This window comes from Aspergillus sclerotioniger (assembly GCF_003184525.1).
Source record: "Aspergillus sclerotioniger CBS 115572 chromosome Unknown BO94scaffold_9, whole genome shotgun sequence".
Classification (NCBI taxonomy): Eukaryota; Fungi; Ascomycota; class Eurotiomycetes; order Eurotiales; family Aspergillaceae; genus Aspergillus; species Aspergillus sclerotioniger.
This window is the reverse complement of record NW_020290999.1, coordinates 429,552-457,056: the sequence shown is the minus strand read 5'-3', so window position 1 is coordinate 457,056 and position 27,505 is coordinate 429,552. Positions and strand designations below refer to the sequence as shown.

Genomic DNA, 27,505 nt, shown 5'->3' with positions numbered 1-27,505 from the left:
CGGCTAATACCGCCTAAGGGGTTAGGTCGGTATCCCCCCCCCCGAACCCGTACTTTGTCACTGTCAGTGTCAGTGTCAGCAGGTTAGTAATTCCTTAGGTTTGTTCAAAAAAGGTCCCTGGTGGTCCCCTAGTTGATTTGATTTGATCGCATTTCCTACCGAGAAAAGCTATTACTCATCCCCTACCCTACACTACACAGTGAAATACCACAAACCTGAGCTACATACTACCTACTACCTAGATATGGTGAAAATACGGATACTGGCCATCCATCCATTCACAGGGGCGAGGGCGCGGCCCGGGGAGAGCGGATCGAATGTCCCAGCGCTTGTCATGAAAAAAAAAAAGAAAAGAGAAGCAACTACCACCTACACGGATCGTCCAGGGTGGGAGAGTCCGTGACACACTGACAACAACAGTACTCTGTACACTGTACTGGGTATTGACAGCGACTACTACTACATACCTAGGGAAACTACGTACCTACGCGTTGTCGCTTGTCAGCAATAAAAACAATCAGCCCAAGGTATGTATGTAGGTCGGTCACGTCGGTCCAGACTCCACTCACTCGATCGGATCGAACACCCCGCTCTGACGACTGGCGCTCAGTGCCTGCCAGTGGCTTTTCCCTCCGCCTCCCTGTTCGAAAGATCGTGGGTGATTATTGGAGGTTCGTCTACCCATCGTTCCGGATCATCCAAGAACCGATCGTGCTTTTTAATTTCTGGGACGGGGGGCGGGGGGCGTTTTCTTTCGTGTTTATATATAGATTAATCGGTAGATATGTATGTATACATGTCTCTCAATATCAAAACTGATGCATACTATCGTCGGGAAGTACGAGGCGTTTTGCTGTCAAGACGTTGGGAGGCTAGATGGATGGAAAGTACGCCGTCGTGTCGTGTCGTCTGAGTCGCGTCCCGGGAACCAACCTTAACTATTCACTTTTTCTCAGGGACGGTTGTGTTCCGTGGGCCAGGTAGATGGGATGGGATGGGATGGGATGGGATGGGATCCTTGCTGCGCTTCCCACGGCCTGAGCGTCGACCCCCGTGATTTCGGAGCGGTTGGAAGTAGATAGTCCATATGACAGGCGATAATTCATGACGTAGCGATCGATGTTTCAGAGACATAGTATTGCCATCAGGTTATTACCATCTGTACGAGGTATCATTGCGGCGTAGTATAGTATATGGGGTATACTTTGGGCACTGTCAGAATAGCCGCGTACAAGTCTTGGGCGTAGTCGCAGGTTCCTTCCTTTTCCAGTGGCTTCCCTTTCCTGACTCAACAACTTGGTATCTAGTATCTACAGTAGATTCAATTCGAAAAACAACGTTCCATCTCCACGACATCAGGCGCGCTGCACTCTCGTACGAGTGTTACAGCTAAAAGGGTGGCAAGTAGGACCACCCTGCGATGATCGAAAGATCGCAATGTCAACGCAATTTCCTTGCAGGTGGGCAATGGTGACAGTGGGGGAGAGACTTACTCGCAGTTGATGCCTCATAGATCGTCATGTTGAGGGCCTGTCTCCCGACCGGGCCGAGCCTCTGCAGAACACTGCATGGGGATAAGTTGTCTGGAGATGGAGATAATGACGATTTTATCACGGGAAGGCCCGACCAGATCGATACGTTGGGGATGCGTTATGCTGTACTACAACACTACTGTATGTCTATGGAAGGAAAAAGGAAAAAGGAAAACGGGAAAGTGGGTGCAAGAAGACGTTAGATGGAATATTTTCCGACCAGTATTCACGGACTTCAGGGCTGGGGGATCTGAGTCTGGAAAAGGCAAAGTGTTGCCCTAGACAACAACCCTATACGCATGTGGGGTACGTCCAGCAGGCCATAATCATCATCGCAGTCACTGCAGCAGGGTTTCAGCTCCGGGGCGCGCCGCCGCCGCCGCCAGGTTCATATGGCAACGAGAAGGAGAATAACAATCTTCACCCGCCACGGTCATCTGAAGTCCGATAATCCCGTGCACAGGTTCGATTTGCGTGCTCCTGGACCATGGCTGGAGTATTGACCTGCCTACCTGGGTTTAGTCATGGCGTGTACAACTCATCGTTCAAGGTTGCGGGTATATGCCGGAAGACCCTTCAGAACCATGGAACCGTCGGCATAGTCGCTTGAACTATATCATAGCTCCTCCACGGCCGAGATACGTCCTGTTGCTACTACCGATCTAAGTAACTAGATGTCATGGGCTCGATGTCATCTGGGGCTCCTCATGCCGGAAAGGAACAGGTGCAGAGCAGTAGACGGTCATGGAACTACCATGATCCCAGTCTTTTCCCCACAGAACAACGTCCAGCAGAACCGGCGCTCTTGACGAGTCGTTTTGCCAGGTTAATCATCCGGGTTTCTGTGGGCACTGGCTACCAGCCACACACCCCTCTCTCCCATTGGGGGAAAAAACTCGCCGATTGGGTTTCTCGATGCGATTTAGCGATACGGCCGGTGTCTGCAAGTCTCCATGAGGCGCACGCCATGTGTTGGGCGCCACCGTGAAAGAAATCTGATTTGACTTTAGATATTTCGTGTTTCAGAAGGGGGGGTTGAAGAGACCCTTCTGGCTGGAGGTAATTGGCAGGGCCATTTACCCAACCACTCCAGCGCGGATGGATTCTCCAATGACTCGCGTGGGCGGGAGGGCCATCTGCAGCCGTTCATTAGCCCCGAACCTATGTTACTCAGGGGATCCCTGTCCCAGGCTGATGAGTGGCCGAGACGTCAACATGGTTTTCCGGGTTGTGGGCCGTGCTGCAGCCCTCATGCTGCACTGACTTACAGCCTACCCACTCAGTGCTCGCGGAGTGGGGGGTTCCGGGTACCCAGAATGCTCAGAATCATCCTGATGGATTCGATCCAAGAATGGCCTGCGCATGAGGGGCCAATCATGCGGGTCGGAGTGGGCAATCTGGTAGGGATGACCCAGGTAACTGGATGCACGGTGGGTGTTGCTGATCATGGATATCACACCTGGCCTTTGGCATCGCAACTGTACGGGGCCCGAAACGGACTTTACACCACAACGACAACGTACATCTGTACAGAGTACGAATCTGCGATCATCTGCTGCTTCGGATTTGTCCCTATCGGCGCCGCAACGTCAAACCCCACAGCTCTGGCCCCGATCATGTCCTGGCAATCAAAAGCAGCAGGGATGTTCGACCTGAGGCATTCGGGCCAGGTCTGGAACAAACCACTGCCGCATCATCTGATTCCCAACCAGAGCCCACTATTGACAAATGCCCCTCGTCTGGGTGATGTTGACATAGAGAGTACGTAAGTACGGACTTCCATAACTATTCTCTTTCTTGCCCCCCCGATCGACCGCGTACGGGCTGCTGGAAAAAGATTCCCTGGGGACGGGATTCGCACATCTCCGATCGAGACCACCAATCTGCGCAGGGATTATAGTACGTTTCCCTGTCGGCTCGCCCACTAACTCGCTTTTGTTCGGAGCTACGCCGCCGGGAGGTACGGCCTATCAGTATTGCGACACCACCGCCATCAACCAACAATCGATCGCTGGAACTTGACCGACTATTTCGGGAGCGGTTGCCTCCGGATATTGAATCCGCATAGACCATGCCCCGCTATGAGGGGTGGAGGATGCCATTCATCCATTTATCCATCCATCCTAGTGACAAAACCCAGAAGGCAGAAAAGATGATGTATTAGAAATCAAGGAAGGGCGCCAAAACGCCAGGGAAGAAGAGCATGGGCTAAATCCTTCCGGGCATATAGCTAAGACATGTACTTCATTCCTCCCAATGCTTGATTTCTACCCAAGCTAATGACCTGGATTGTTTGCTTCTAGTCACGACTAGTGATCTGTTCATGTACATAGCATCGCCGACCTACTAATATCGGTTTGTTTGTGGTTGTTGAGCACAAACAACCACCAAACGCCGAAGCAATGGCATGACAGAAACCTGGGTAGATCCGGCGACTGTTCGGCCGTCAGTTCCTGCTTGACGCCTGTTTCAGATTGCCCTTTGTGCCCAGTGATTATCAGTCCAGGGGGGAGGGGAACGGGCGGATCAGGTTCCTGAGCTGGAGACCGGGAGGTTGATCCACAGGGTTTCCTGGGACCCAAAGTCCTATGCAGGCCCAAACACCGGGGTTCCTGGTGTAGCAGGGGGATTGACAGGATTGTTGTGCGGCAGGATGGCTGTGGCGGGCGTTGTGGGCAATCTGGGTCCGCCTTTGTTTGTTTTGAAGGACACACAGCGTCGCGGGCGTAATTGCGACGCCTTAGTAGTCGGTATTATTGTGGTGTACCTAACTAAGTTGTGTGTAGGTAGGCGTAGACTGGCTGAGCCGGAGATATTGCTCAGTTAGGCAACGGGCACCCGGTCAGGGGATTGGGATTGGGGGATCTGCAAGACCGCGCAGGCTAATCTTTCTTTGATTCAGCTAAGGAGAAATGTCTAATTGACGACTTGACTAGGTAGTAGGTAGTAGTACGTAGGTATAATAGTGGTTATTATGTGCCATCTGGATGCTTTACGTAGAGTGACCGAGATGGGCCGAGATGTGTACATAAGTACAATTACTATGCCTCCTGAAAGGCACCCCGTACTCGTATATATCTAGTACAGATGAAAGTAACCCTAAGCGAAGCCCCAAACCCTGAATAGGGCAATTCAGTGGCTGTCATGGACTAAACCGGGAAAGGCTGGGCGGCCAATCCCGCGGGGCCGACGGACAAATCGGCCGCGGCCAGCTGTCACTCTTTCTCCTTCCTTCGGCCTCGCGGTGGATTTCCCCTGGTAGGGATATCCTGGACAATGAGATTGTCGGGCCCCTCTCTTTCGTCGTTGACAGTCCCTGCAGAGGGCAAAGAGTCCAGAATGTTCATGATGGATCGCCTGGACAGCTGGACTCGTCGGGACTGCCGTCCACCGACCCAACTGGATCCATGGTTGACGACTCGGGGAAGTGTCGGAAGCTCCATAGTTAACGGCCTGAGCGTTGAGCATTGTCACCGTCAACAATAATGAGAGCATGGATAATCCCGTACTTGCTATATTTACTTGGGGACAGCCTCGGATCCTCCCCTCAGGCACCCCTCATAACTCCTAACTGCCATCATGGGCGCTCAGTTAATATATCAATGATCCTTCGGTAGCTATCTTATGGTTATTTTTATTTTATCTTTTTTTTTTCGCATCCCCCTGATCCCATGTATCGCTATCAATTCCTTTCTTCCTATCGGTATCTTCATCCCCATCCCCATCCGCCTCATCGCTTAACTGACTAGTTCTTCCACTGACTTTCCGCTAACTCCAATCCACGAACAATAGACAGACACCGGCCGTCGCCACACCCACATCCACCCCCCCTGGCGCCATCTCCAGTCGATCGTCTCAACGAAGGATGGAACTCCTTCCCATTTGAGGCGAAAGTCAAGACGAATAGCCCAACCCATCCCATGCACGCCGCTCAAAGCGGCCATCTAGTGGATCGCAGAATCCCCGATCCCTCGACCCGACGACCAGGTCAAGCAGACTTGGTCCATGCACAACATCTCAGATCCGCCTCGTCTATCGCTCTTCGTCAGGTTCTATCTCGCGTCCAGCTTCACATTCATTGGCGAAGCCCCGGAATAAAATGCCGTGCCGCCCACCTTGATTCTTCCCAGATCTGCGAATGCTCCGCGAAGGTTTCAGACAAGAGATAGGCTTTGGTAGTATGGTTTCCGGAGGTTTCTTCCGCTGATATACCTACACCTATCTACCCATAACCCAAGAAGGGAAGACTAGCCACGATATCACCTACTAGTCTTCAGTACAATGGTTTGCTGTCCCCTTTTTTTCTACGCTGAATGACTAGATCAGGTAGCAGATCAAATCATGACGCCATTGACGCCCCGCGACGCAAGGGAGAGTAACTTTATTCGTTCGGCTTATCGTAACGATCGCAGATACTGTACCCATGTAGGTAGGAATCCCGTACCAAATGCCGATGACTCCCTCCGTAAGTAGTAATCTGCTCTCCGGCATAAAGTCCCGGTCCACGGCCAAGCCTCTTCAGCATTATTGCCTCTGTATAAGGAAAGACAAGGACTGTCGGTGGCGGGGTACACGACCTGCCATGCTTCCACGTCAGTACTTACTTAGAAAACTAGAACCATCTCCAAGCGCCAATTAAGCGCCGCCACCAAACCTGGCGGTCATCTTCCGGCTAAAAGGCATCTGTGGCAGTGCAAAGTGCAACCAAACCCCGACAGCCAACCAGCCAACTAGCCAACCAAGTGCAACCCCTCATTCTTTTCCCCCTCCAGGTCCTTGGACTGCCAGGGAAGATGGGAGTGATTCCAAGTACATACCTTCTTTTCATCTCACCGCCAGTTCAGAAACCCCTCATTTCTTGCGCCGTTATCGTCATTGTCACTTCGCTTGCTTCTGTGAGGACAATGGCTGCGTGCTGCAGAGGGCTTATCGGTGGTCACTGTCACTATCTAATTGCCGTTAGGGATTTCAGAGTTGGGCCACCGTTGCATATCTTTGATGCAAGTCTTTCATCCTTCTATATGTCCATGGCTTCACCGACAAGGTGGTTATTTACAGGGGTGTAGGTTTACTCTCTGTGGAATAAAATAGTAATGTATTTTCAGAGAAGGTTATGTGTTCTAGAAGGTACTCTTATCGAGAGGAACACGAGGGAGTAGTAATTGTATCCACCTTGCTTACCATTGTCACCATCTTGACTTATATATATATATATATAATATGATAATAAGTATGAACATCTCAACCCACCATCATCAAAGCCACGCACAATAACCTCACCACGAGATCCAAGTACCTTCATCGACAGATACCAAGATCCCAAACTCTATCAACACCAGCAATCTGTAGTCTCGTATATCTGGCCATAATGCTACCCTGCAATCCATCCATCCATCTATCCTATACAAAAAGCCTAAACACACACACACACACCTACTTCTTATAAGAATGAGACCACCACCACTAACCCAAACCCATCTATCTCATCTAAACAAGAAGTAATCCAAAGCCCGTACTTCTAACCATTCATCCAGACAGAGATCCTAACCCATACAATACGAAATCAATCTACTACTTTACTACTTACTTACCTTACTACTATCCCATTTCAACATATCATACAATATCGAATAATTAACCTCAATAAACATAACATACCTAACATACCTAACCAAAGTACATACACAAGATCCATACATACACACATAACTAACCGCCCATCTTCCATCATTTCATTAGGTACCTACCTATCTAGGTAATAATACATACATACCACCCTCCAAATAACCCAACCCCCGAACCAATCCCCCCCAATAATTTAATATCCAATAATCAATATCCAAACATAACAATAAATACCAACAAGTTTAAAACCCTACTATAATCCCGCATCATACCTACATACTATACCCCCCCCCCCCTACCCTCAATATAATTAAATCAAGGTACATATTAACCATTAACCACCAACCCCGAGTAATATAGCCCCCCCCCATCGCGGCAATCAGTCAGCAGACAGGCTCGCCTCGCCCAGCGACAGTTGTTCGTGGCGCGCTGATGCATGCATGCCATGCAATGCAAGCTGCAGAGTCCGGGTCTGTCTGGCAGGTGCTTTCTCTACACCGCTACTATTGTTGATGATGGTTGCTGCCCTCGCGGTTTGGCGCCAGGGAAAAGTATTTTTTCTTCTCACTTTTTTGGTGGTTCGGATGAAGGGAGGGGATTGTGAAACAGAATCTAGGACAAACAAACAATCTTGATTAAATGAGTACAATATTCATGTGATGTACATAATAACTGAACTACGCAAACAAAAGTGTATCATCAAAAACGCCCAATAGTATATATAAATGTGTGTGCGTGCGTATATCCCAGAAAGATCATACTTTTTTTAGTCACAAAAAGACCCAACAGACTTTCGCTTTCTAGACCCCAACAGAGACAAAATACCTCCGAGCAATCCGGGATTGCTAATCACTCCTCGTATGATCCAAGGCCGAATCGAAGTCCCCGTTCCTGCTGTCGATACCGACACCCCTCCCCCCCTTTTTTTTTCTCCTCCCATTGCTTCCCAATCAGACGCGCACAGACTAGCCATGGACCCCCATGCAGCACACAAACAATAGCTCTGTCTATGTACCAAGAACAGACTAAGCGGAGTCCCTTGTCCACGGGTTCTCATTCTTACCGGTGCCTAGTAGTAGTGACTTATGTCGGAGGCGAGGGATCGGCCTGAAACCATACCAGTTATCTTATCCTCCCAGCCACCCAGGAAGCGCCATGTTCGTCATACGCGCTAGGATTGTTGCGTAGGTCCAGGCCCGTCGCTGCTGTCAAGGAGTCCGGCCTCCTTGACCAGGTCATAGAACCGGCCCTCGCGCTTGATCAGCTCCGCAGGCGTGTCGAACTCGACCACTCGGCCCTTGTCGAGCACCACGATTCGATCAGAGTCGATGATGGTGTTGATACGATGCGCAATGGTAATGATCGTGCGGTCTTGGAAGATGCTGCTGCGCAACGTGCGTTGTAACAATGCGTCCGTTTCCACATCCACTGCAGCCTAATGCCAACTGTAAGTCCGGGGGCCAAAAGAAAAATAGGGGTAAGGAAAACTGCAACAGGATTGGCCACGTACCGTTGCCTCGTCCAGCACCAGAATATTACTAGGCGTCAACAGCGCCCGCGCAAGAGAAATCAGCTGGCGCTGCCCTTGACTGAGGTTGGACCCTGTCATGACTAGGTTAATCCTCATCCCCAATGATGTAAAGAAACGCGCGCAGAATGCACGCGAGAGAGGCCAAAATCAGCCACATGCTTACCTCCTTCCTGAATTTGGGCATCCAACTGACCGTCCATTTGCGCGACGTGATCTTTAAGTCGCGCATGTTCTGCAGAATAACAGGTCAGTCCACCATGCTTAGCCTTCGTATGCAATGTAGCCCAACGTACCAAGAACGCTCCAGAGTTCCGTGTCATCGTGCGCATGTCGTGGGTCCAGATTATCCCGGACACTTCCCTCAAACATGGCCGGATCCTGAGGGATGATGGCCAGGCGGCCCCGCAGGTCAAACAGGCCAATCGTCGACACGTTCAGCCCGTCGATGCTACACGCGACATTAGTTTTTCTTCTTTTTCTTTCTTTTTTTTTTCGCCTTGATAAAATGACGTCGGGCAGCAGTCCTTACCTGATGTTGCCTCCATCCGGTTCGATAATGCGGAAGAGTGCAAGAGTCAGCGAACTCTTGCCTGCACCTGTCCGGCCAACCACCCCGATCTTCTCGTGGGGCTTGATATCAAGATTGATATCCTTGAGCACCAGATCAAGCCCCGGGCGGTAACGTGTGCTGTAGTTGTTGAAGGATACCGCGCCTTGCGCCGGCCAGCCAATGGCAGGCCGGTGCTTGAAGATCACCTCCGGTGCCTCGCTGGGCAGGCTTGCGTACTCTAGGACACGCTCGACCGACACGATGTTTGTCTCAACCTCGACCGTTTGTCGGACGATCCAGTTCAGGGATTGGGTGATCTGGAGAGCGTAGGACATGGCTAGACCAACCATGCCAGCAGAGAGCCCACTGCCGGTCGTTACGGAAAGGATGGAAAGTACTGCAGAGGCCAGGATAATAACGGAGCCAATGAACTCAAGGCGCACAGCCAGCCATCTGTTGGCACTGATGGACGGGAAGTATGCACGCACATTCGCATCCATACGCCACTCGTTCTCCAACGTGAATCGCTCCTCTTGTTTATACGCCCGAATGGTCGATATTCCGCCCAAAGACTCCTGGAAATGGGCGTAAATGGGACTCCGAGTAACGCTGTCCAAGCGCTTCAGTTCACGGGATGTGCGGAGATAGTACTTCTGGTAGCTGAAGTATACATAGCTCAATGGAATCACCAGGAGAAGAAAGGCCGGGGTCGAGGAAGCGATGACAATCATTGTGAACATTGCTTTGGCAGAGTTGCCGAACAGCTATTGCCAGGGGTTAGCGACTTTGTCTGAGGAGGGTAGCATCCTAAACTCACCATATTGAATGTCCGTGCAAGCACCTCGTCAATACGATATATGTCACTGAGGAAGCATAGGTCAGCATTGAATAACCCACATCCCCGAGTCTCAAGAAAGATCCGGCAGTAGAAACAGTAATGAAAGACGAACCTGGAGAAGCGATTGAGGATTCGACCCGATGGGGTAGTCTCGAAGAAACTCATAGGGGAACGGAAGATCGCAAATGCCATGCGTTCATGGAGTTTGCGAGAGGCCTGATGCAGTGTTAGACAATCAATCTGGTATACTCAAGTCGAGGAGACCAAGCATACCTCAATAGAGCAGAAGATCCACAAGATCAGATTTTGAAGAATAACCAGAAGGGATGAACCCAGGCCGAACGCCAAGTAGATACCGATATATTTACCGACAGCGAGATTTGGGTTTGCTTCGGTGGCCTCGGACCAGTGCTTGAGCCAGAAACTGCCAGCAACTTGCGCGGTCTGAGATCCCAGAAGGGCAACGAGGTAGAAGCAAACAGCAACGATGTTGCTATTCTTGGCGTACTCGCCGTAGACACTCCATTTGACTTTACCTTGCTGGGATGTCTCCTGGGTTTGCTTGCTCTTCAGCACATTCTCCTCATCCCCTAGCTTGCGCCTGGGGCCCTTCCAACTAGCAGCGCTAGCGCGTCGTAGAGTCACGGTGCTTGTTCTTCTTCCAGTTGCAGCAGCCCTGATGGGAGCAAGGGCGCCGATTTCCTGCTCAGCATCCTCTGGATCCGAGTCCGAGTCAGCATTATCGATCACCGTGACGGATTCCGAGCTCTCAGGGCTAGCCAGATCACGGCTATCGCTGCCGGAATCTTCATCGTCTGAATCATTCATGGTAGTGCGAACAAGGTTAGCGACTTCACCCTTCATAGCCAGCAACTGCTCATAGGTTCCCTTCTCGATCAGGGTTTTGTTCCGGAGCAAGCCGATGAAATCCGCCTCTTTCAAAACAGGGATGGCATTTGTCGCAAGGATTCTGGTCTTGCTGCTGAGAATACCGTTTCGACCAAGGACTCGGTTGATAAGATGTCTTCCCACATGCTGATCGACTGCAGAGAGAACATCGTCGAGCAGATAGATATCCGCACGAGCGTAGACAGCTCTAGCGAGGGTCAACCGAGCCTTTTGTCCTCCAGATAGTGAGATTCCTCTTTCACCAACTTCAGTTTGATCACCATCAGGCAAGTTCTTGAAGTCGTCCAGCAAAGCACATGCCTCTACCGTGAGATCGTAGAACTGAGGGTCCCACCGATGGCCAAAGACAATGTTCTCACGGACACTGGCGTTCATAACCCAGGGCGCTTGGGCAACATAAGCAATGCGGCCTCGGACAACAACTTCACCCTCAGTCCTCCACAAATCACCCAGCAGGGCTTGGAGCAGAGAAGATTTGCCAGCGCCAACTCTGCCTACGATGCAGCTGAGCTCGCCCTTGCGGGCGCTGAAATCGATATTCTCGATTACGTGCGTTCCATCGTATCGGTTCCATGTGAACGATGCATCCTGAATCCTCACAGATTCATCGCCAATGTGGGTCACTGTATCCTCGAACTTGACAGCGTCGGTCTGCAGTTCCTCTGCGGTGAAGTAGTCCGTCAGACGCTTGACAGCCACCGAGGCCTCGATGACAGCCGTGATAACCATTGGGAGAATAGAAAGTGGAAAAGTGAGAAGGTTGAAGAGTGTCAAGGCCGGGAACACCACGTCGGTGGTCAGAGGCCTGTCTTGCGTCAGGGCGTAGACAGTGAACGTGGAGCAAGAAACAAGGAACGGGGTGGATTGCCAGGTAAAGTTCGCAACCGACTGTGTCGCACCGATCTTGCGGAGTGTGTTCAATTCCAGATCATTGCGAATGTGGCTGAGCTTGTTCATGAAAGCCGTGTTCCACGCATAGAGTTTGATACTCTTGATGTTGTTCAGGATCTCCGTCATCAATCTTGATCTCGAGTCCTTGTTCTTCATCTGAACAAGCTGGAGCTTCTTCATCATACGAGCGATCACTCCATTAAGTGGGATCATGAGAATCATCATACCGATTCCAGCAAACATGCTGTATCCGACGAGCTGATAGAGCGATAGCATGCAGAGGGTAATCTGGAACGGTGCGGACCAAAGCTGGATACCGAACTGGGTCAGATCGGACAAACGCTGTTGATCGACCGCCATATGATTGACAATGTCTCCAGTTGTCTTCGTTGAACGGCCCTCGCTGGAGAGCTTCAGAGACTTGGCATAAATCATACCAGTCAAGGCAGATTTGACGCGCATGCCAGTGTCAAAAGCTCGTTGGAAATACTGGTGGAGACACATTGTCTGTGTTATCGACACAAGGAACATTCCAAGCGCGATGGCCACACCCCGAATGACTGGCTGAGGCTCGTCGGTCCGGTAAGAGTTGATGAAGGTGATCAGCAGACGCAGAAGCTGTGGCTGCACGAAGGCCAAGCTGTCGCTTCCGCATTTGATGATTCCACCGCGCAAGAACGAACCACCGAATGACTTAATTAGCGCCAGTGACAGGGACGGCTTGCTCTTTTGCAGCTCATCGTCCCAATACCCCTTCAACGTCGATCCAGTAGCGCTAGTTGTATCGCGACGGCGCAGGTTCCAGAGATCGTCTTGGGTCAAGAAATTGCTGTAGCCAAACTTCATCATCGGGGTCATCCAGCTAAACGTAAGGACCGAGAATATGTCTGCGTATTCATATGGACATTCATCCTCGTCGCCCAACGCATCGTAGTCACTTTGCTTCTTGGGAACCAAGTATTCTAGAGCGAATTCCAGTAGCGCCAGCCCAAGGCTCACGTCGAAAGAAACAAAGTAAGGAAGATGATCCTCGTATGCCTTCCGTGCAACAAGCGACCGCAATTTGACCCCGTAGGCGATGGTGAAGAAGAGCCAGTAGAAGAGTACGACGCCGTTGGGCTGCCTGCTGCGCCAGTGTTCATAGTATTGAACCGCAAAGATCACGCATAAAGAGGCGAGAACAAGGACTGAGCTCCAGAACCGAAAGTCATTAAACCAGATATCCGGGGAGGATTCGATCTGAATCGCTGCCTGTAGGGCAGTGGTGAAGATCAAAGCGGACAAGACGACCTACTCACCGGAGCAAAACACTGGTCAGTCCGAAGAAAGGGCGGAGATATAAAGGGGTACATGTCTTACCAGTTTGGTGTAGAAATGCCAGTTCTTTGACACCGGCTGAGGGATTCGCTTTTTGAGCAAGTACCACAGGGCGCCTGCTCCCATAAGCAGACCCCATGCTGCAACGATGGCGACTCCAGCATCCAGAAAACAAGGTGTCAAATCGAATCTGAACTCACTGAGCGGTCCCCAGCCCTCAACGTCGCCGCAGAAGGGTTGCAACTTGGGGGACTGGAATGCTGTGTTCGGGTTTGACGATAGCAGGGATCCGGGGCTGGAATCCCCCAGGAACGTTTGGGAACTGCCTTCCAGCATTTTCCCCGAGTGAAAGTATCCCAACCACTAGACTTGCTCGTCCTTTCGGACATGCAACGGGGAAGGGAGGAAGCAGCGAAAAGCCCCGAGGTTGTCTTTTTCACGCAAGGAAGGATTGCGATCGTGAAGGAAGAACGTTTCTTCGAGAGCGATAACCACGGAGAACTACTGATTCGTTAGTGAGCTGCACGCTGCTTACTAAAAGGCCACGGCCCAAGCTTTGCGGAAACAATACTTCGTCGTACAAGGGCGTTACCGTTCTGTCCGAGCTGATAAGTGCGCGCCCCCCTTTTCCTTTTCCACGGCTCTATCGACTGGCTTTAGTGCTTAGTGCTTAGACCAGCTTAGGTACTTTTTGCTAGAGACCCAGAGCTCAACTTATTAAAGGGAGAGTTCTTGTGGGCTTAGGCTGACCGACGGAGTCACAGAATGTCGGTCAGATTGGAGCGTTGCATCGCTCCTCTGTACTCCGGGCTCCGTACCTTGCCTGGCCGTTCCAGATGGGTTCTCCGAGCGTATGACATAATTCATTCTCTCCCTCGTGGTAGAGGCTCTTGGCAAGGTTGACCCAAGTTTCTCGATCTAGATCGATTCAATCTCCCTTCGCCCCCAAATTGGAATGATAGTCGCCTTATGTCCGAGCCTTAGGCAGTGTGACAACGATTGTTCGGGTTTAGGGCTCACAGTACGACGGCAATAGCATGGGAGAGGATCTCAGGTCACACTCTCGCATCTCGGGAGCAATCACCAATGATGTAATGAGTGGCCGCTGATCCCCTTATCATCGGCCAGGTAGGATGTACTATCTGCATAGTAGTAGGTCACTCCCTATTCAGCATGTATCCCCCTCTTATCACCATTATGCAACAGCTGCAGAGTACCTGTATCAAGTGCCTTACCAGGCTAGCCCCCCGTGATTTTACGAACGTATTATCCCAGTAGAAGGTGAGAATGTCTTGGTGAGCCTAGCCGATGTCGTGCTTACTTACCTGGATGGGCTCATTCTGATTGGATATGCTCGGGGTCGGAGTCGGATTATTACCAGATCAGCTTGCAGCAACCCCACCCGGAGATACTGTACCGTATGCTCGGAGTAAACTTCCAGAATCTCCCCCCGCTAATGAGCGAGGTACGTCGGACGGCTGGGACTTTTCGGGCTCGTCAGTATTATTGCTGGATGGGAGTTGATGAAGCGTTATTGGACCCCTACGAGTAGCCTATCAGCCCTGCTCCACTTAGAATCGTGTTAAATAGGTCGTTGGATATGGACTCTTTCGAGCCGCATCCGAACTTAGAGGACAGGCACATAGCCCAAGAAAGACAATCATCTTATGGGCCTTTCTGGTGCTCGGTAAATACAGGAAAATACAGGACACCGGAGATGGAATAGTGATACTGATCATAAGACTCGGGTGCAGAAAAATAAGGTCTAAGAACACATTTATCAGTTGCTGGCAATCAGCTTTAAGGAGTAGGTACAGAGCGGTAGTCATGGATCCACGCCTCAAAGGCTCTATGCAGGATTGTCACGGCCTGATAAGTCACAATCTTGAAGGCCAATTTTACTCAGACCCCGCTGCCATGTGGCCTGAACTCTCCATGCTCGTCACTGAAACACCCGATATCAGTGCATCTCAACTGGTTCTTTCTAGAAAGAAACTGGCCGCGGAAGGTTCCAGCCCCACCTCCAAGGCGGAAGGCGGTGGGCTACAAGAGGGGTTCCTGCAGCGTCATTCGGGGCGCAAACAATCAAATCTCAGAAGCATCACCAACAATCCTGCGCTACCTGTGACATCACTATGGCTGCAGAAACCCCTATCGAAGAGCTGGTCAAAAGGCCCCTTTATGGTTAGTATCGCTGGCTATTCATTGTCATATTCTGGCCTTGCCTTTAACAATCCCATAGCTATAGATTGCTTGCTGACACTGAGTCATCGAAAGTGTACGATCTTCCGCGAGAACTCCTCTCGACGCTGACCACAAAGTTCGACAATCAACCGATATCAGTGGAGAACACATCTGAACCCATTTCAGAGAACACAGAGGGGACGATTTTGGATCATGCGGTTGCCACGACCACCAGTTGTGCCCTCTGCAAGGTATCGTATCTGAACGTGCAGGAGCAACGGATTCATGTCCGCTCGGATCATCACAGATACAACCTGAAAGCGCAGCTCAGAGGCGGGCCCACATTTGATGAATCGCAATTTGCGAAAGCCATTGGGGAGCTCGACGAGTCCATATCGGGGTCCGAGTCGTCCGAAGCGGAGGATGAGGAAGAAGATGGACAACTCTCGGCCTTGTTAAAAAAGCAGGCCAAGATCTCTCAAGCGACTGATGAGGTAGAATCCTCTTCCAATAAGCAGGGTTCTGGCAGGCCTCCTTTGTTTTGGCTCTCTAGCTCACTCCTGCCTTCTAATATGTCCCTGGGTGTTTATCGGGCTTTGTTTTCGAGTGCTGAACAAGATGAGCCAAGGCACCTGGTCAACTCGATACAGAAAAGGCAACTTGCGCCAGTCGCTCCACCGAGAGCCAATGGAAACACCCAAGAGAAGCCGGCGTCGCCCAGCCCTCACATTTTCATGTGCATGATCGGCGGTGGTCATTTCGCAGCAATGTTGGTTTCGCTGGCTCCTGAAATCCATCGGAGGCAAGGTGGCATTGAGGACAGACAGGCTCGAGTTATTGCGCATAAAACATTCCATCGTTATACAACCAGGCGAAAGCAAGGTGGCTCACAGTCTGCCAATGATGCCGCCAAGGGCGCCGCGCATTCGGCAGGCTCCAGCCTGAGAAGATACAATGAAGCTGCCTTAGAAAAGGAGATCAGAGAGTTGTTGACGGATTGGAAGCAGATGATCGATGAGGCTGAGCTACTGTTCGTTCGTGCTACCGGCAGTACGAATCGTAGAATCCTTTTCAGCCAGTACGAGGGCCAGGTCCTCAAGCAGAATGACCCGAGATTGAGAGGGTTTCCATTCAGTACCCGTCGAGCGACTCAAGGCGAGCTTATGCGCTGCTTCAAAGAGCTCACCCGGGTCAAGGTGAGCCAAATCGATGAAGCTGCGCTGGCTGCTGCAGAAGCGAAGCAACGCGAAGTGTCGAAGCCGTCAACACCACGGCCTCAGCAGCAGAAGCCCAAGGTTTCCAAGGAAGACGAGGCTGCTATGCTTCACACAACCCAGATACAGGCTCTCATTCGTCGGTCCAAGATCCCGGCATTAATGACTTATCTGTCCAAGAACTCGATTCCTGCGTCGTTTACCTTTCGACCTGTTGACTCCCAGCAAAACTTCCGGTGTCCTACTCCCCTTCACTTCGCCGCTAACCTCAATTCTCCATCCATGGTTTTAGCCCTTCTGACCAAGGCCGAAACAGATCCGACAGCGGTCAACGGCGAAGGGAGGACCCCTTTCGAGCTTGCAGGGGATCGTGCAACACGCGACGCCTTCCGCGTTGCGCGTCATGAGTTAGGCGAGTCGAAGTGGAACTGGGAAGCTACCAATGTACCGTCACCGATATCTCGAGATGACGCCAACAGCCGGTCTGAGAGGGAGCGGAAGACCGCAGAGGAAGAGGAGAACAGTCGGCGTAAAGCTGAAATGAATCGTTTGAGAAAGGAGGAGGAAGCAAGTGCAGTACAGCATGCTTCTAAAAAGCCCGCTGGTCGAACGCTGGGCTCTGTTGAGAAAACGGCTTCTGAGAAGAGAGAGGAAGAAATGCGAGGAATGACACCGGAAATGAGGATGCGGTTGGAGAGAGAGCGCCGCGCCCGAGCAGCTGAGGAACGCTTTCGACGGATGCAAGGGAACTGATTAGACATTCGCGTTGTTCTGGATCTGTGGTTAAGGTGTAATAGCAGTGCTGAGCGGACATGATTTATTGTTACAATTAGAGATGATTCACGACGGGATTTGGCGGCTTTTCCTCGCGGTTTTGGGGGTTTACACATAGACATTTGACTACACCAGTAGCCACGAGGTGGTTGCTGCTGCTTGGAATATCAGGCAGGCAGGCAGGAAGGCACCTGACTCGCTGGCACTCAAGCAGTCAATCATTTCTAGCTTGCTCTCCATCTCTCTCTCTCTCATTCTCCCCGATCCTGTCCCTTCTTTTGTGAATTAATTCCCTTCCGTACCCTACCTCACCATCTTCTCCGAATTCATTTTTATCTCCTATTGATTATCCCCAGACCCTCCAATCACCCATCATGTCCCAGGCTCAGCTCCCCTACTTTGTTGGCACCCTGTCTGAATGGAACCCAGAGACTCAGCAAGAGAGCAATCCACTCGCCATCTTCCATCATCAGAAGATATATGTTGGACGAGACCCGAAGAAGTGGTACGATCCTTATCCCTTGCCTGATGCGGCCGTTGACAGCCTCCAAGCCAATATGTCGTGAATCATATAGATGTTTCGCGGAGACATCTCCATATCTATACCGTTATGTTCGACGAGGAGAATCTGGGACAGATTCCACCTTTGGTATATGCCAAGGACATATCCCAAAATGGCACCTTCTGGAACACCTACTCCATGGCAGATAAAGGTGGCTTTCTCCTCGGGCATGGTGATATACTCGAACTGGCGAGCGGATACTTTCTCAGGTTCACAGACCCGGAGCAGACACAGGAAAATGTAGACCCGGTCAGGGCCCAGGAGATGAAAGTGAGTCTTGCGGTTGTATTTCGAGCTCGCACTTGATCCTGACTGTCACAGATACTAGGCAGCACATACTGCATCACACCCCGTAAGCTAGGCTCGGGCGCTTACGGGCAAGTGTACATGGCGTATAAGAAAATCGATGGCCAGCAGCTCGCTTGCAAAGTTATAGATCTTCGGCCTATCAGAGATCAAATAGTCAAGGAACCATGGACAATTGATGATGACGACGAGGAGGATCCGGCTGTGGTGAGACGATCTAAGATCAAGGAACTCAACCTCGGAAAAAAGGCGCACTGCGACAACCACCAAGAAAGGCTTGACAAAAGGCTGGGAGGAGTCAACCGAGAGGCCACATTACTGAAAGATCTTTGTCACGTTAAGCTCTATCATGAATCACCTTAATGACCCCTGTGCTGACAGAAGAACAGCCCAATATCATTAGCGTCGAGAAAATGATACGAACCAGCTTCAATGTGTAAGTATGATTCATGTATCTGCACATATCAGACTAATTAGTTAGCTATCTCTTCCAGGAGCTGGTCCCTGGAGGAGACCTGTTCTCCTATATTCAGTACAAAGGTGGCAAGCTGGGTAATATCGATGCTGCAGTCATAGTTCGACAGATTCTGCTGGCACTGGATTACCTGCATGATCGGAATATCGTTCATCGAGACCTGAAGCCGGACAACATACTCATGACATCCTTGGCGGATGGATGCAGAGTTGTGCTGTCTGACTTTGGATGCGCCACCCACAACCCTGGGCGCATGTCCAGAGTTGTCGGCACTTTTGAGTACATGGCCCCGTTAGTACTTCAATCATCTGTAGCGGTGTCTTGCTAATTCAAGAACAGAGAAATACACAGTGCTTCTTGCGGAGGCTATACCGAAGCCGTAGACATTTGGTCTCTAGGTTGCGTGACAGCAGTCTTACTCACGGGCAGTACTTCATGTGGGGGCTCATTAGAAGCGACAGGATATGTGACCGAGCTTGCCGAAATTGGAGGCTTTGACAAGCTGGAAACAAGCCTACGCAGAAACAATGCAAGTTACCGAGCTATAGATTTTATACGTCGCCTTCTCAACTTCACTCCATCGGAACGCCTGACTGCAAAGCAAGGGCTGGACCATGAGTGGTTCACCAACCCAGCCCATCTAGCTGAATTTGAATCACTTTACCAACGATCGATCAGGGATTGGTCTCCATGCCGCCCACTGGAGCCGTTTATTGTTGAGATTACGAGTTTGGAATCTTTCAAGGACCGAAAAAAGGAGCGGGAAGCAGCGTCGATTGACTCACACCTCGAGAAGGACTCGACTGCTTCCTATAGGTCGTCTCCAGAGCAGATGGAGTCATCAGTTGAAACGCTGCGCACATGGTCAACTGAAAAAGAAAGCTCCTCCACCTCATCATCATCATCATCTTGGGAAGTGAATATACATGATGTTGCGTCTCCTACCTTGTCGGATCCCAACTTCCCTCCGTCCCCGAGCTGGCATATGGTCGGCGAGTCATTTTCACCGAGCCCAGAAAACCGAGAAGAGATAATAGCCTGGTACCAAGCATGCTCGGCTCACGAAGTGGTGGATACCTGAAATTGACGGGCATTTGTTGGAGGGAATGGGTTGCTCCTAATCACATAGTCACAGCGTAGATAGATCGCTCGGATTGCTTTGAGAAAATAAGCACAATAGTTTAGTCACCTGTCTGGACATAGTCGGGTAGTTCCCATAAGGATATAAATACGGCCATGAACGGAGCATCAATGCTGCGTGCAAGGGCTAGAAGAACAGGGGGTACCGAGGACGAAGGCGATGCCATCATGTCTCAGTTTCGTAGCACAGGTTCCAACATCGGTCCATCCCTTGACGAGTGCATGTTCAACCACTAGAACCTCCCACGCCCACACTTGTCTCTTCACAGAACCAACCAAATCCATACCATATGAACATAGCTGTCTACAAACTCATATCCCAAGTGAGGACCAGACTCAATGAGAAATCCAGAACTCATGACCATGTCAACCAGAAGAACATACCCCCCCATCCTATCTATCCCCTTCCCTCCCCACAGACTAGGTTACCGATTGCGTACCCGCATCTTGCACGACGATCTTCAACCATCGGTCCATTCGGTCATCGTCTGTTCGTACTATCCTATCCAGGAGAGAAGAAGGCTTTGGACAGACAAAGTGTAGGAATCCAATTCAGCGCCCTGATGAATCTGGGTTTGCCAGACTTGATGGAAGTTCAATTAAGTGGGTTTCTCTGGGTGGTAGGGAAGGAGGGTCTCAGGTGAAGGTTATTAATAATACTTACGTAGTAGAAGCTACGTGCCTTACCTAGATATTATTAGATACTGGGGGAAGTATCAAGGAATCTGAACGTATTTGCCTCCGTGCATGGGTGGAGGTAGGTACAAGGTACAAGGTACAAGGTACAAGGTGCAGTAGGCGTATGTGCTGTGTTGATCTATGTACGATGGGAAGATTTAGTTTCATGGCTTATGCTAGGGCTATGGTACTATTTTATAATTGATGCTTGATATAGCTTCCTTAGATGTACGTTGACGTCGTGTTGTGGTGTGCTGCTAGGACTACGGGGTGCACGAGCACTTAGGGTAGGTAAACCAAGGGCTGAAAGGAGGAGATCCCAGGTGGAACCAGGAACCCGTGCAGGTGTCAATCACCCTGCACATGCAAGTGCTGTGATTCGCATAGCATAGTGGGAGGGAAAGTTTCCGATATCCCTTGCGTGGGGGATGGATGTTGGGCGGAGGCTGGGGATGTGGATGAAGCTGGATACGGTACGGGCAGGGAGGAGAATCAGGTTGGGACTGAACTGGCTAGCTTTTTGCGCTTGCTTGCTGCTCGATGGTTATGGGTTTGGGTTTGGTTCAAGGATCTTCTGAGTTCTGGTGGTTTCATTGATGGTGGACTGGGATCGTCGGCCCTTGTGTGGTTCCCTGGTTGGGTTGGTTTCATTCTGGCTTTGTAGATAGGGGTTCGGTTGTAGGTTAGTATGTTCTGAAGGGTAGTTGGGGGGATAGAGAAATGTGTTTGGTGTCGTTTGGCTGGGTTGTTACTTGTGTGATGTGGGCATTGCGGTGGCAATTCCTCACCATTCGTAGAATATACCCGTGCGGACATATCTATGGAGTACAGCTGCGAGATAATGCGATGCGGCAGACCGTGGGCGATTTCTCCGAACGCAGCCTGGGGGTACATTGACGAAGCAAGGACGGACAAAGGAGCGCCGGAAGAAAGAAACGAGGAGCGATGTTCAACGTGCGGTCATCTGACGCATAATGTCCCGAAGCAGCTCAAAAGCTAGTAGTAGCGAGCACGATCAATGAGACACGAGCCAAGGGAAATCGTATAGCCACCGGGAATCACGTCGATGGTTTGAGGGGATAAACCTTGCCCTGAGAAAGAATGTGGAATTGAAGGTGTAAAGGTAGGTAAGTGTCCGAGGGGGAAGCAAGGAGAGCAGCTGGATGGCCGATAAGATGGAGCGATAGGAGGAAAAACATCGTCACACTTCCAACTTCCTCGGGGATTTCTTGGCGATCAACGGGTTCTGCGCAAGGACGCTTTGCCCGGCCGAACCCCGACCGGTTACCGGAGGGATGCCTGTTTCATTCTGTTGTCTGGATGCTGCAGGCTGCAGGATGCAGGCCGTAGAGACGCAGATGCATCGGAACTTGCGGCTGGATGGATGGTGATGGACAAGTCACCAAATGATGCGTCCAGGCGATTGGTCACCTGCAACTACTCAGCTGCTCGGCTCAGCACCCCCGATTGGCCAACGCGCTGCGGGGACACGCGCCCCAGACGCGACGCGAACGCGGTTCGCGATAGGCGACTAAATCTTGCCTCTTCGGGAAGTGGTTGTCCCAAAAGATTTGGGTTCCCAAAACTTGCCATTGAATCGTCGGAGGACGAGAAAGAAGATGCTTTTACGGGGAGAAATGTTCTAAATATGTAGACCCTGGATGGAGATAGGGGAGTGAACCAATCTACTAGGTCAAGAGGGAGATAGAGGGAGAGGATGGGGATATCCAGGTTGTCGAGGGTTGTTGCCATCCCAACCACCACCGGATCGACGAGTCCATTATAGTTCAAGACAGACGAGTCAAGTCGTCGGCGTAGCGGCAGTATCGGCCAGCAACTTGCGATCCCGATTCTCCCAGGTGCATGGCGCCTCGCTGAGTTGTATACTGAGTCCACGAACCTGTCAACTTCATCCAACGTATACCGCGCAATGCAGCTGCAATGCAACAGCCTCCGTCCCACTACGGTACGGCCCAGCCCAGCCCAGGCTGGTGATAGCTCTCTCCAGCTGGCGTCTATCAATTTGACATCAAGTGGGCACCGAGATGGGGAAATGGCGCAGCGGGTGACCCTGCGATGGATGCCTTGCAGCCCACATCCCTCCGGAAGGGCTGCTGGACTCCTTGTCTCACTCGGTCCTCTGGAGGGGCCCGATGGCCGGACAGTGCTTTATAGTCGGAGTCGAACCCTTCAAAAATAGGCCTTTCCCTGTCTTCAGGGAGGGAGACTGAGGAGTAAAGCAAAGCAAAGCAAAGCAAAGAGAGCGTCCAGGAGGAAAAGAGGGCGCAGGAGAAGAAAGGGAAAGCGAGCTCAAGTGCGGTGATACTAGTCAATCATTCTTTTGTACACGTTCGATGCCATTTGTCCATTCATCCATTCGTTTTGTGAGATCACATCAACCTGATCAGTTGCAGCCATTCCACTGCACTGAATCCAGTGAAGCCAGCCTGCCACCGCATTCACTATCGCTCACAGTGCTTTGTTAGTGTGTTTGGAATTCTGCAGCCCGGATTTAGACTTTGCAGGCCGGGTTGAATCGTGTCATTGGGCCGACAGTGAACTGGGGGGCCCGTTTGCGGAACCGAGAAAAAAGGTGAAAAGCCGCCTGGTTCGGTCCTGGCCTCCGTTCAAGTCACTCTCCTTTTTGGCCGCAGCGCGTCACTCCCTGATTATTGATTGATCCCTCCCTCTCCTCCCCTCAACACTCCCCCCCGACATCATCCCATCATCATCTGTTCTTCCTGTCATCCACCCCCTCACTGTCATTCTCTCATCGCAATCCTCCGGACCTACTGCACATCAAAGCGCGGCCTGTCAACTTTTTATTGCCTTCCTTTATTTGTCCGTCTTCCCCCCTCTTCTCCTCGAGACCTCCTCCGGCGCAAACCTACATTCCTCGGCGCGGTCCTTCTTGGGCCAACACACACACACTCACACTCACAAAACACACCCAGGCACAGACTACTACCTTCTCCACCAACCATCATCCCAACTCTCTCTCCACCATTCCTTATCTTCTCTTACGTCAATCATCCCTTGTCATCATTATCACCTGTCTCAGCGCAAGATGTTACTCCCATCGGCGCTTCCCAACGACATGCGACACCCGCAGACCCAGTCGCACGTCGCTCCCAGTCAACTCTTCACCACTCCTCCTCCATCAGACGACGACTTCTTTCCATCAGGCAATGGTCTTCTGGGAACATGTCGCGCTCTCCAAACCCTCCTGAACGGATCTCCTGCATCAGCGCCCCGCCGCACAACTCCCCGACGTCTCCAAAGTCCCCTCCAGCTCCGATCCCCGCCGCCCACCCGGTCGCGCAAGCGGGTGTCTCAGAAAGACTTCGATCTCAGACAAACCTCTCCATCACCCATCGTCACTCCTTCCAGACCTCCGCGCGGCGCAAACAAACGTTGTCGCGATACCTTCGAGATAGAATCCGAAGTCAACACCGATGAATACAAACCCAATCACTCCGGCGACGCCGAATCGCGCCCCCGCTACTCGACTCCCAAGCGTCGCAGAAACATTCCCAATGATCTACCACTGGGTCTTTCCCATTCAGACTTCTACGCTCTTTTCTCTCCCCCGATCACACAATCGCCTCCGTCGCCGGCGCGTCGACCACACTGGGGTCTGACCGAAGACTTGGAGACTCCATACAACCCCGATGCGGCGCTGCCGTCCATCGAAACAACCGATGAGTTCAAGGATACCACGCCAGATGAACCATCACCGACCGACCCCTCCACATCCTGGACCGCCGAGGATGACGAGAGTCTCGTGGGCATCGTCCTCTCGAAGTTTCAGCTCTCCAAACAAGACTTGGATGACTGCGCCAAGAAACTGGGCAGAGATCACGAGTCCATTGGACAGAGATGGCAAGCTCTCCTGGGTCAGGGAGATGTCTGCCTGCGACGAACAGTCAAAAGACGACTTGACGAGAGTTGAACACAACCTCAACCTCTACCATCTCCCCTTCCACTTATCTCCATTACCTTTTTATCTCCTCTTCCATCATCATCCTACATGTCTCAAGACCAACATGACAGACCACCCATGTACCGAGCGCGAACACCTTGATGGGATGGCCACGCTCCTACGCCTGTATCTTTTCTATTTCTCTTTCTCTTCTTCTCTATTTTCTCACAACTTATGGACTAATGTACGATACGGGATATGGACGGATTTATTTTCCTTTTTGCCCTTGTTTTTTTTTTCTCCCTCGTGTCTGGGCATCTCTCTGTTAACTCCCCCCTTGTTTTCTTTTATTTCCTATTCTCTGATGTATTACTCTCGGATCGGCAGATTGTATTACTACCTATTACCGATATTGTCTCTTCTTCTTCTCCTTCTTGCACTTTCTCCTTTACCTTTTCCGGGATATCTATGGGGTTCGATCATATTTACATCTTCCATCTTCCGGGGTTACGTTTATTTGTCTTATCTACCTGCCAGCTTGCTTGCTTATTTATTTGCTTGATTACCTTGCTACATACCAAAGTCGCAATGGCGTGATTGATTGATTGATTGATTGATTGGCTGATTAACATACTTTCATGTATCATATCATGGATGACGACGGGGCCTTGCGAGTATTGATTAAACACACGGGTTGTGTTTGTCTATGCTATTCTTAGTACAAATCTTAGCTAGAAGAAAGAAAGAAGAAACAGTTGAATAAATATGGGAATACATATATCTGGTGCACAATATAGATTAAATATTAGTATTTGATTTTGTTTGGGGTTTATCACAGACGATAGGAAGAAGCTAATAGTAATCTATATACTAGGCAGTTGTTAACTATACCTCTAAACGTCAATCCATTTATCCATCCGCAACAGCCAGACCAACCCAGTTATGCAATGCATGCATCAGCCCTATGTGCACTAACAGGAAACGAGTATGAGAGAGATACACCCAATATGAAAACGTCAACGCCAGAACACCAAGCTCAACGTCGGTAACGAATAGCAAGTTTCGATCGGGTATGCAATCGGGATGTCAAACCACCGGCTACCCTACCATACCTTGCCTCTGCCCCTCCCTGCCTGCAGTAACAAGTAGACTAGAATCTGTTTCGGTTCGAGTCAGCACAGATCCTCTGCCACCCCCCACATGAGGGGTAAGGGTCTTTCATCAAACGTACCGGATTTCATAACTACCCGCGCGAGTCATGTACCGCACCCACTTCACACTGCTGTAGTTGCTTTTCTCAAACACCTTCAGATACCGCACCAGTAACCCACTACTGGTGAACATGAGCAGACTAAACGACAGGCTGAGCGGCGGCCGACTCCACGCTTTCTGATGTGTCATGCTCGTCAATGTTGCCTCCGCCGTCAGCACGTACTCGCTTCCACCAGAGAACCTCGCGATTTTCCAGACGATATTATTATGTTCGGGCTCGTACTTCGCCCGACCCTGACTGGTGCGTTCGGTGGTCTTGGCTGTGTTCAGCGGTGTCGGAATGCGAATCACCACGTTTGTCGCAAAGAGTTTCGAGCTGTAGTTGGCCTTTATGGCAACGCTGTACTCCACCTTGGTTGTGCCGACTTCCCGAACGATCGGATGGACCTTGAAGGGGAGGTTGACGTTCTCGGTGGCTCGGTAGCGCATGAGTTCGAACTCGCCATCTGGCGGCACGAAGGAGATGATACGATCCGCGTCGAAGCGACCCAGCTTGACGCACTGATGGAACTGACAGTCTTCGAGGGTGACGGAGCCTGCGGCAGCGCGGGTGGCCTTCATGGTGCCGTCGCGGTTGCCGGGGGTAGAGGAGCCGGCGGCATCGGTGTCGAGGAGCAAGCGATCGTTGAGGCCGAATTTGCACTCGGGGGTGCCGGACAGGTAGGCTCGCATGACGATCTGACCGTTGACGTCGGCGCGGAGGACAGTGCCCGTTGCGGACATGAGAAGGTTCACGTCTTCAATCACGTCGACGAAGGCTTCATTCTTGCGGTATTTGACGTCGGAACGGCGCCAGGAGAGTGCGCCAGTGGCTTGCATGGTGATGCGGCTGGAGTCGGTAGCGGAGTTGGCAATGGCGGATTTGACGCCTTCGGTGGTGATGTACATTTTCAGGGTGTCGGTCTCGGTGTTTTGGGGGTAGCCAAAGTCGAGGATTTCTGCAATGGAGAGAAAGATGGATTTTATTAGATGTTTTCCCGGAGAATGGTTAGTAAATAGGGGCGCGCACCATCTAGCAATTCGTAGATCAGGACAAAGTTGTTCTTCACGGCCTCCTCGTCGAGCTTCCCGAAGTAGCTCTTCCCCAGCATGACGAGGCGGTAGAGGAACTCGAATACGAGGGCGGCATTGGCGTTGCTCTTGGTCACGGCGACCAGGTAGATGTTCTCGTGTTTGACATGGCTGAAGGTCGTGGATCCCAGGGTCAAGATGGGCGAGCGGACCTGGGGGTTGGAGATGACCTGGATGCGGAAGATGTCGGCGAGGCGCGGGCGACAGTCGCTGCGGAAGGCGCGGAAAATCAGGTTCTCGCCCTTTTGATTGAAGATGAGAATGCCGGAGAGCATGATGATGGGGGGTGCAGAGGAGCAGAGAGGGAGGAGGAGGAGGCAGAGAGGGGAAAAGGGGGAATGAAGGAATGAGGGGGTCCGTTGGGTTGGTCTCGACCGGCGGCGGCGGCGGCGATGCTGCTGGGAGGCAGGAACGACCCTGGCGCTACTTCCTCCGGACCGCCGCCCGCATTCAGGGACCGCAACTCCATGTCATGCATCTCAGGCAATGAAATGACCCCGAGAATCTGCCTCATGAATACCGCAGTAGGTCAAAGCTGATTGATCTATCTTTGGTTTTGTTCAAAACCTCATCGACTACGATTTTGCGATGCCCATTAGACAAGGAGCAAAAACGAAAAGGCTTCCTCTGCCGAATCATGGAAAATCCTCATCCCTTACCGTTCATCCAGGGCCGATCGAGGCCAGGGATGCTCAGTGCCACGTGGGCATCCAG

The 27,505-nt window shown here is 51.2% G+C and overlaps 10 protein-coding genes across 10 annotated transcripts; 6 read left to right on the top strand and 4 right to left on the bottom strand.

Annotated features, from left to right (window-relative positions):
• Window positions 1-2,848: 2,848 nt before the first annotated feature.
• On the top strand, window positions 2,849-3,301 carry BO94DRAFT_584055 (uncharacterized protein; the record flags this gene model as incomplete). Its single annotated transcript, XM_025615601.1, has 1 exon — window positions 2,849-3,301. One exon carries the CDS (start codon window positions 2,849-2,851, stop codon window positions 3,299-3,301), a length of 453 nt encoding a protein of 150 aa, XP_025469166.1.
• Window positions 3,302-4,594: 1,293 nt separating this feature from the next.
• BO94DRAFT_393373 (uncharacterized protein) lies at window positions 4,595-5,239 on the bottom strand. Its single transcript, XM_025607336.1, has one exon. The coding sequence runs from the start codon at window positions 5,025-5,027 to the stop codon at window positions 4,665-4,667; it is 363 nt and encodes a 120-aa protein (XP_025469165.1). The 5' UTR covers window positions 5,028-5,239; the 3' UTR covers window positions 4,595-4,664.
• BO94DRAFT_393376 (uncharacterized protein) lies at window positions 5,067-5,918 on the top strand. Its single transcript, XM_025607337.1, has 2 exons — window positions 5,067-5,235; window positions 5,325-5,918. Exons 1-2 carry the CDS (start codon window positions 5,157-5,159, stop codon window positions 5,699-5,701), a joined length of 456 nt encoding a protein of 151 aa, XP_025469164.1. The 5' UTR covers window positions 5,067-5,156; the 3' UTR covers window positions 5,702-5,918.
• Window positions 5,919-8,328: 2,410 nt separating this feature from the next.
• BO94DRAFT_462596 (ATP-binding cassette glutathione S-conjugate transporter YCF1) lies at window positions 8,329-13,529 on the bottom strand (the record flags this gene model as incomplete). Its single annotated transcript, XM_025607981.1, has 9 exons — window positions 8,329-8,592; window positions 8,668-8,759; window positions 8,852-8,920; window positions 8,982-9,136; window positions 9,218-10,002; window positions 10,056-10,101; window positions 10,189-10,292; window positions 10,350-13,166; window positions 13,236-13,529. The coding sequence occupies 9 exons, from the start codon at window positions 13,527-13,529 to the stop codon at window positions 8,329-8,331; spliced, it is 4,626 nt and encodes a 1,541-aa protein (XP_025469163.1).
• Window positions 13,530-15,022: 1,493 nt separating this feature from the next.
• On the top strand, window positions 15,023-17,815 carry BO94DRAFT_489119 (putative C2H2 finger and ankyrin domain protein). The gene is made up of 2 exons (XM_025609082.1): window positions 15,023-15,377; window positions 15,471-17,815. The coding sequence occupies exons 1-2, from the start codon at window positions 15,329-15,331 to the stop codon at window positions 17,342-17,344; spliced, it is 1,923 nt and encodes a 640-aa protein (XP_025469162.1). The 5' UTR covers window positions 15,023-15,328; the 3' UTR covers window positions 17,345-17,815.
• On the top strand, window positions 17,740-19,789 carry BO94DRAFT_462571 (serine/threonine protein kinase; the record flags this gene model as incomplete). The annotated part of the gene is made up of 6 exons (XM_025607979.1): window positions 17,740-17,870; window positions 17,918-18,197; window positions 18,249-18,569; window positions 18,623-18,669; window positions 18,715-18,999; window positions 19,048-19,789. The coding sequence occupies 6 exons, from the start codon at window positions 17,740-17,742 to the stop codon at window positions 19,787-19,789; spliced, it is 1,806 nt and encodes a 601-aa protein (XP_025469161.1).
• Window positions 19,790-20,729: 940 nt separating this feature from the next.
• On the bottom strand, window positions 20,730-21,884 carry BO94DRAFT_533579 (uncharacterized protein). The gene has a single exon (XM_025611359.1). It carries the CDS (start codon window positions 21,418-21,420, stop codon window positions 21,019-21,021), a length of 402 nt encoding a protein of 133 aa, XP_025469160.1. The 5' UTR covers window positions 21,421-21,884; the 3' UTR covers window positions 20,730-21,018.
• A 1,359-nt stretch (window positions 21,885-23,243) lies between these two features.
• On the top strand, window positions 23,244-24,592 carry BO94DRAFT_393127 (uncharacterized protein). Its single transcript, XM_025607335.1, has 2 exons — window positions 23,244-23,367; window positions 23,487-24,592. The coding sequence occupies exon 2, from the start codon at window positions 23,594-23,596 to the stop codon at window positions 24,476-24,478; it is 885 nt and encodes a 294-aa protein (XP_025469159.1). The 5' UTR covers window positions 23,244-23,367; window positions 23,487-23,593; the 3' UTR covers window positions 24,479-24,592.
• On the top strand, window positions 24,593-25,087 carry BO94DRAFT_393123 (uncharacterized protein). Its single transcript, XM_025607334.1, has one exon. It carries the CDS (start codon window positions 24,707-24,709, stop codon window positions 25,043-25,045), a length of 339 nt encoding a protein of 112 aa, XP_025469158.1. The 5' UTR covers window positions 24,593-24,706; the 3' UTR covers window positions 25,046-25,087.
• Window positions 25,088-25,272: 185 nt separating this feature from the next.
• On the bottom strand, window positions 25,273-27,143 carry BO94DRAFT_513537 (AP-2 complex subunit mu). Its single transcript, XM_025609848.1, has 3 exons — window positions 26,730-27,143; window positions 25,680-26,658; window positions 25,273-25,605 (listed from the first exon to the last, which is right to left on the bottom strand). The coding sequence occupies exons 1-3, from the start codon at window positions 27,064-27,066 to the stop codon at window positions 25,599-25,601; spliced, it is 1,323 nt and encodes a 440-aa protein (XP_025469157.1). The 5' UTR covers window positions 27,067-27,143; the 3' UTR covers window positions 25,273-25,598.
• Window positions 27,144-27,505: the final 362 nt, after the last annotated feature.

Coding starts and splice junctions, on each gene's coding strand:
- BO94DRAFT_489119 (XM_025609082.1), top strand. CDS start 15,329: ATGGCTGCAGAAACCCCTATCGAAGAGCTGGTCAAAAGGCCCCTTTAT. Junction 15,378..15,470: donor GGTCAAAAGGCCCCTTTATG/GTTAGTATCGCT, acceptor AGTCATCGAAAG/TGTACGATCTTCCGCGAGAA.
- BO94DRAFT_393376 (XM_025607337.1), top strand. CDS start 5,157: ATGGTTATTTTTATTTTATCTTTTTTTTTTCGCATCCCCCTGATCCCA. Junction 5,236..5,324: donor CAATTCCTTTCTTCCTATCG/GTATCTTCATCC, acceptor CACGAACAATAG/ACAGACACCGGCCGTCGCCA.
- BO94DRAFT_533579 (XM_025611359.1), bottom strand. CDS start 21,420: ATGTACCCCCAGGCTGCGTTCGGAGAAATCGCCCACGGTCTGCCGCAT.
- BO94DRAFT_393127 (XM_025607335.1), top strand. CDS start 23,594: ATGTTACTCCCATCGGCGCTTCCCAACGACATGCGACACCCGCAGACC.
- BO94DRAFT_393123 (XM_025607334.1), top strand. CDS start 24,707: ATGGACGGATTTATTTTCCTTTTTGCCCTTGTTTTTTTTTTCTCCCTC.
- BO94DRAFT_513537 (XM_025609848.1), bottom strand. CDS start 27,066: ATGCTCTCCGGCATTCTCATCTTCAATCAAAAGGGCGAGAACCTGATT. Junction 26,659..26,729: donor GATCTACGAATTGCTAGATG/GTGCGCGCCCCT, acceptor TCTCCATTGCAG/AAATCCTCGACTTTGGCTAC.
- BO94DRAFT_393373 (XM_025607336.1), bottom strand. CDS start 5,027: ATGCTCTCATTATTGTTGACGGTGACAATGCTCAACGCTCAGGCCGTT.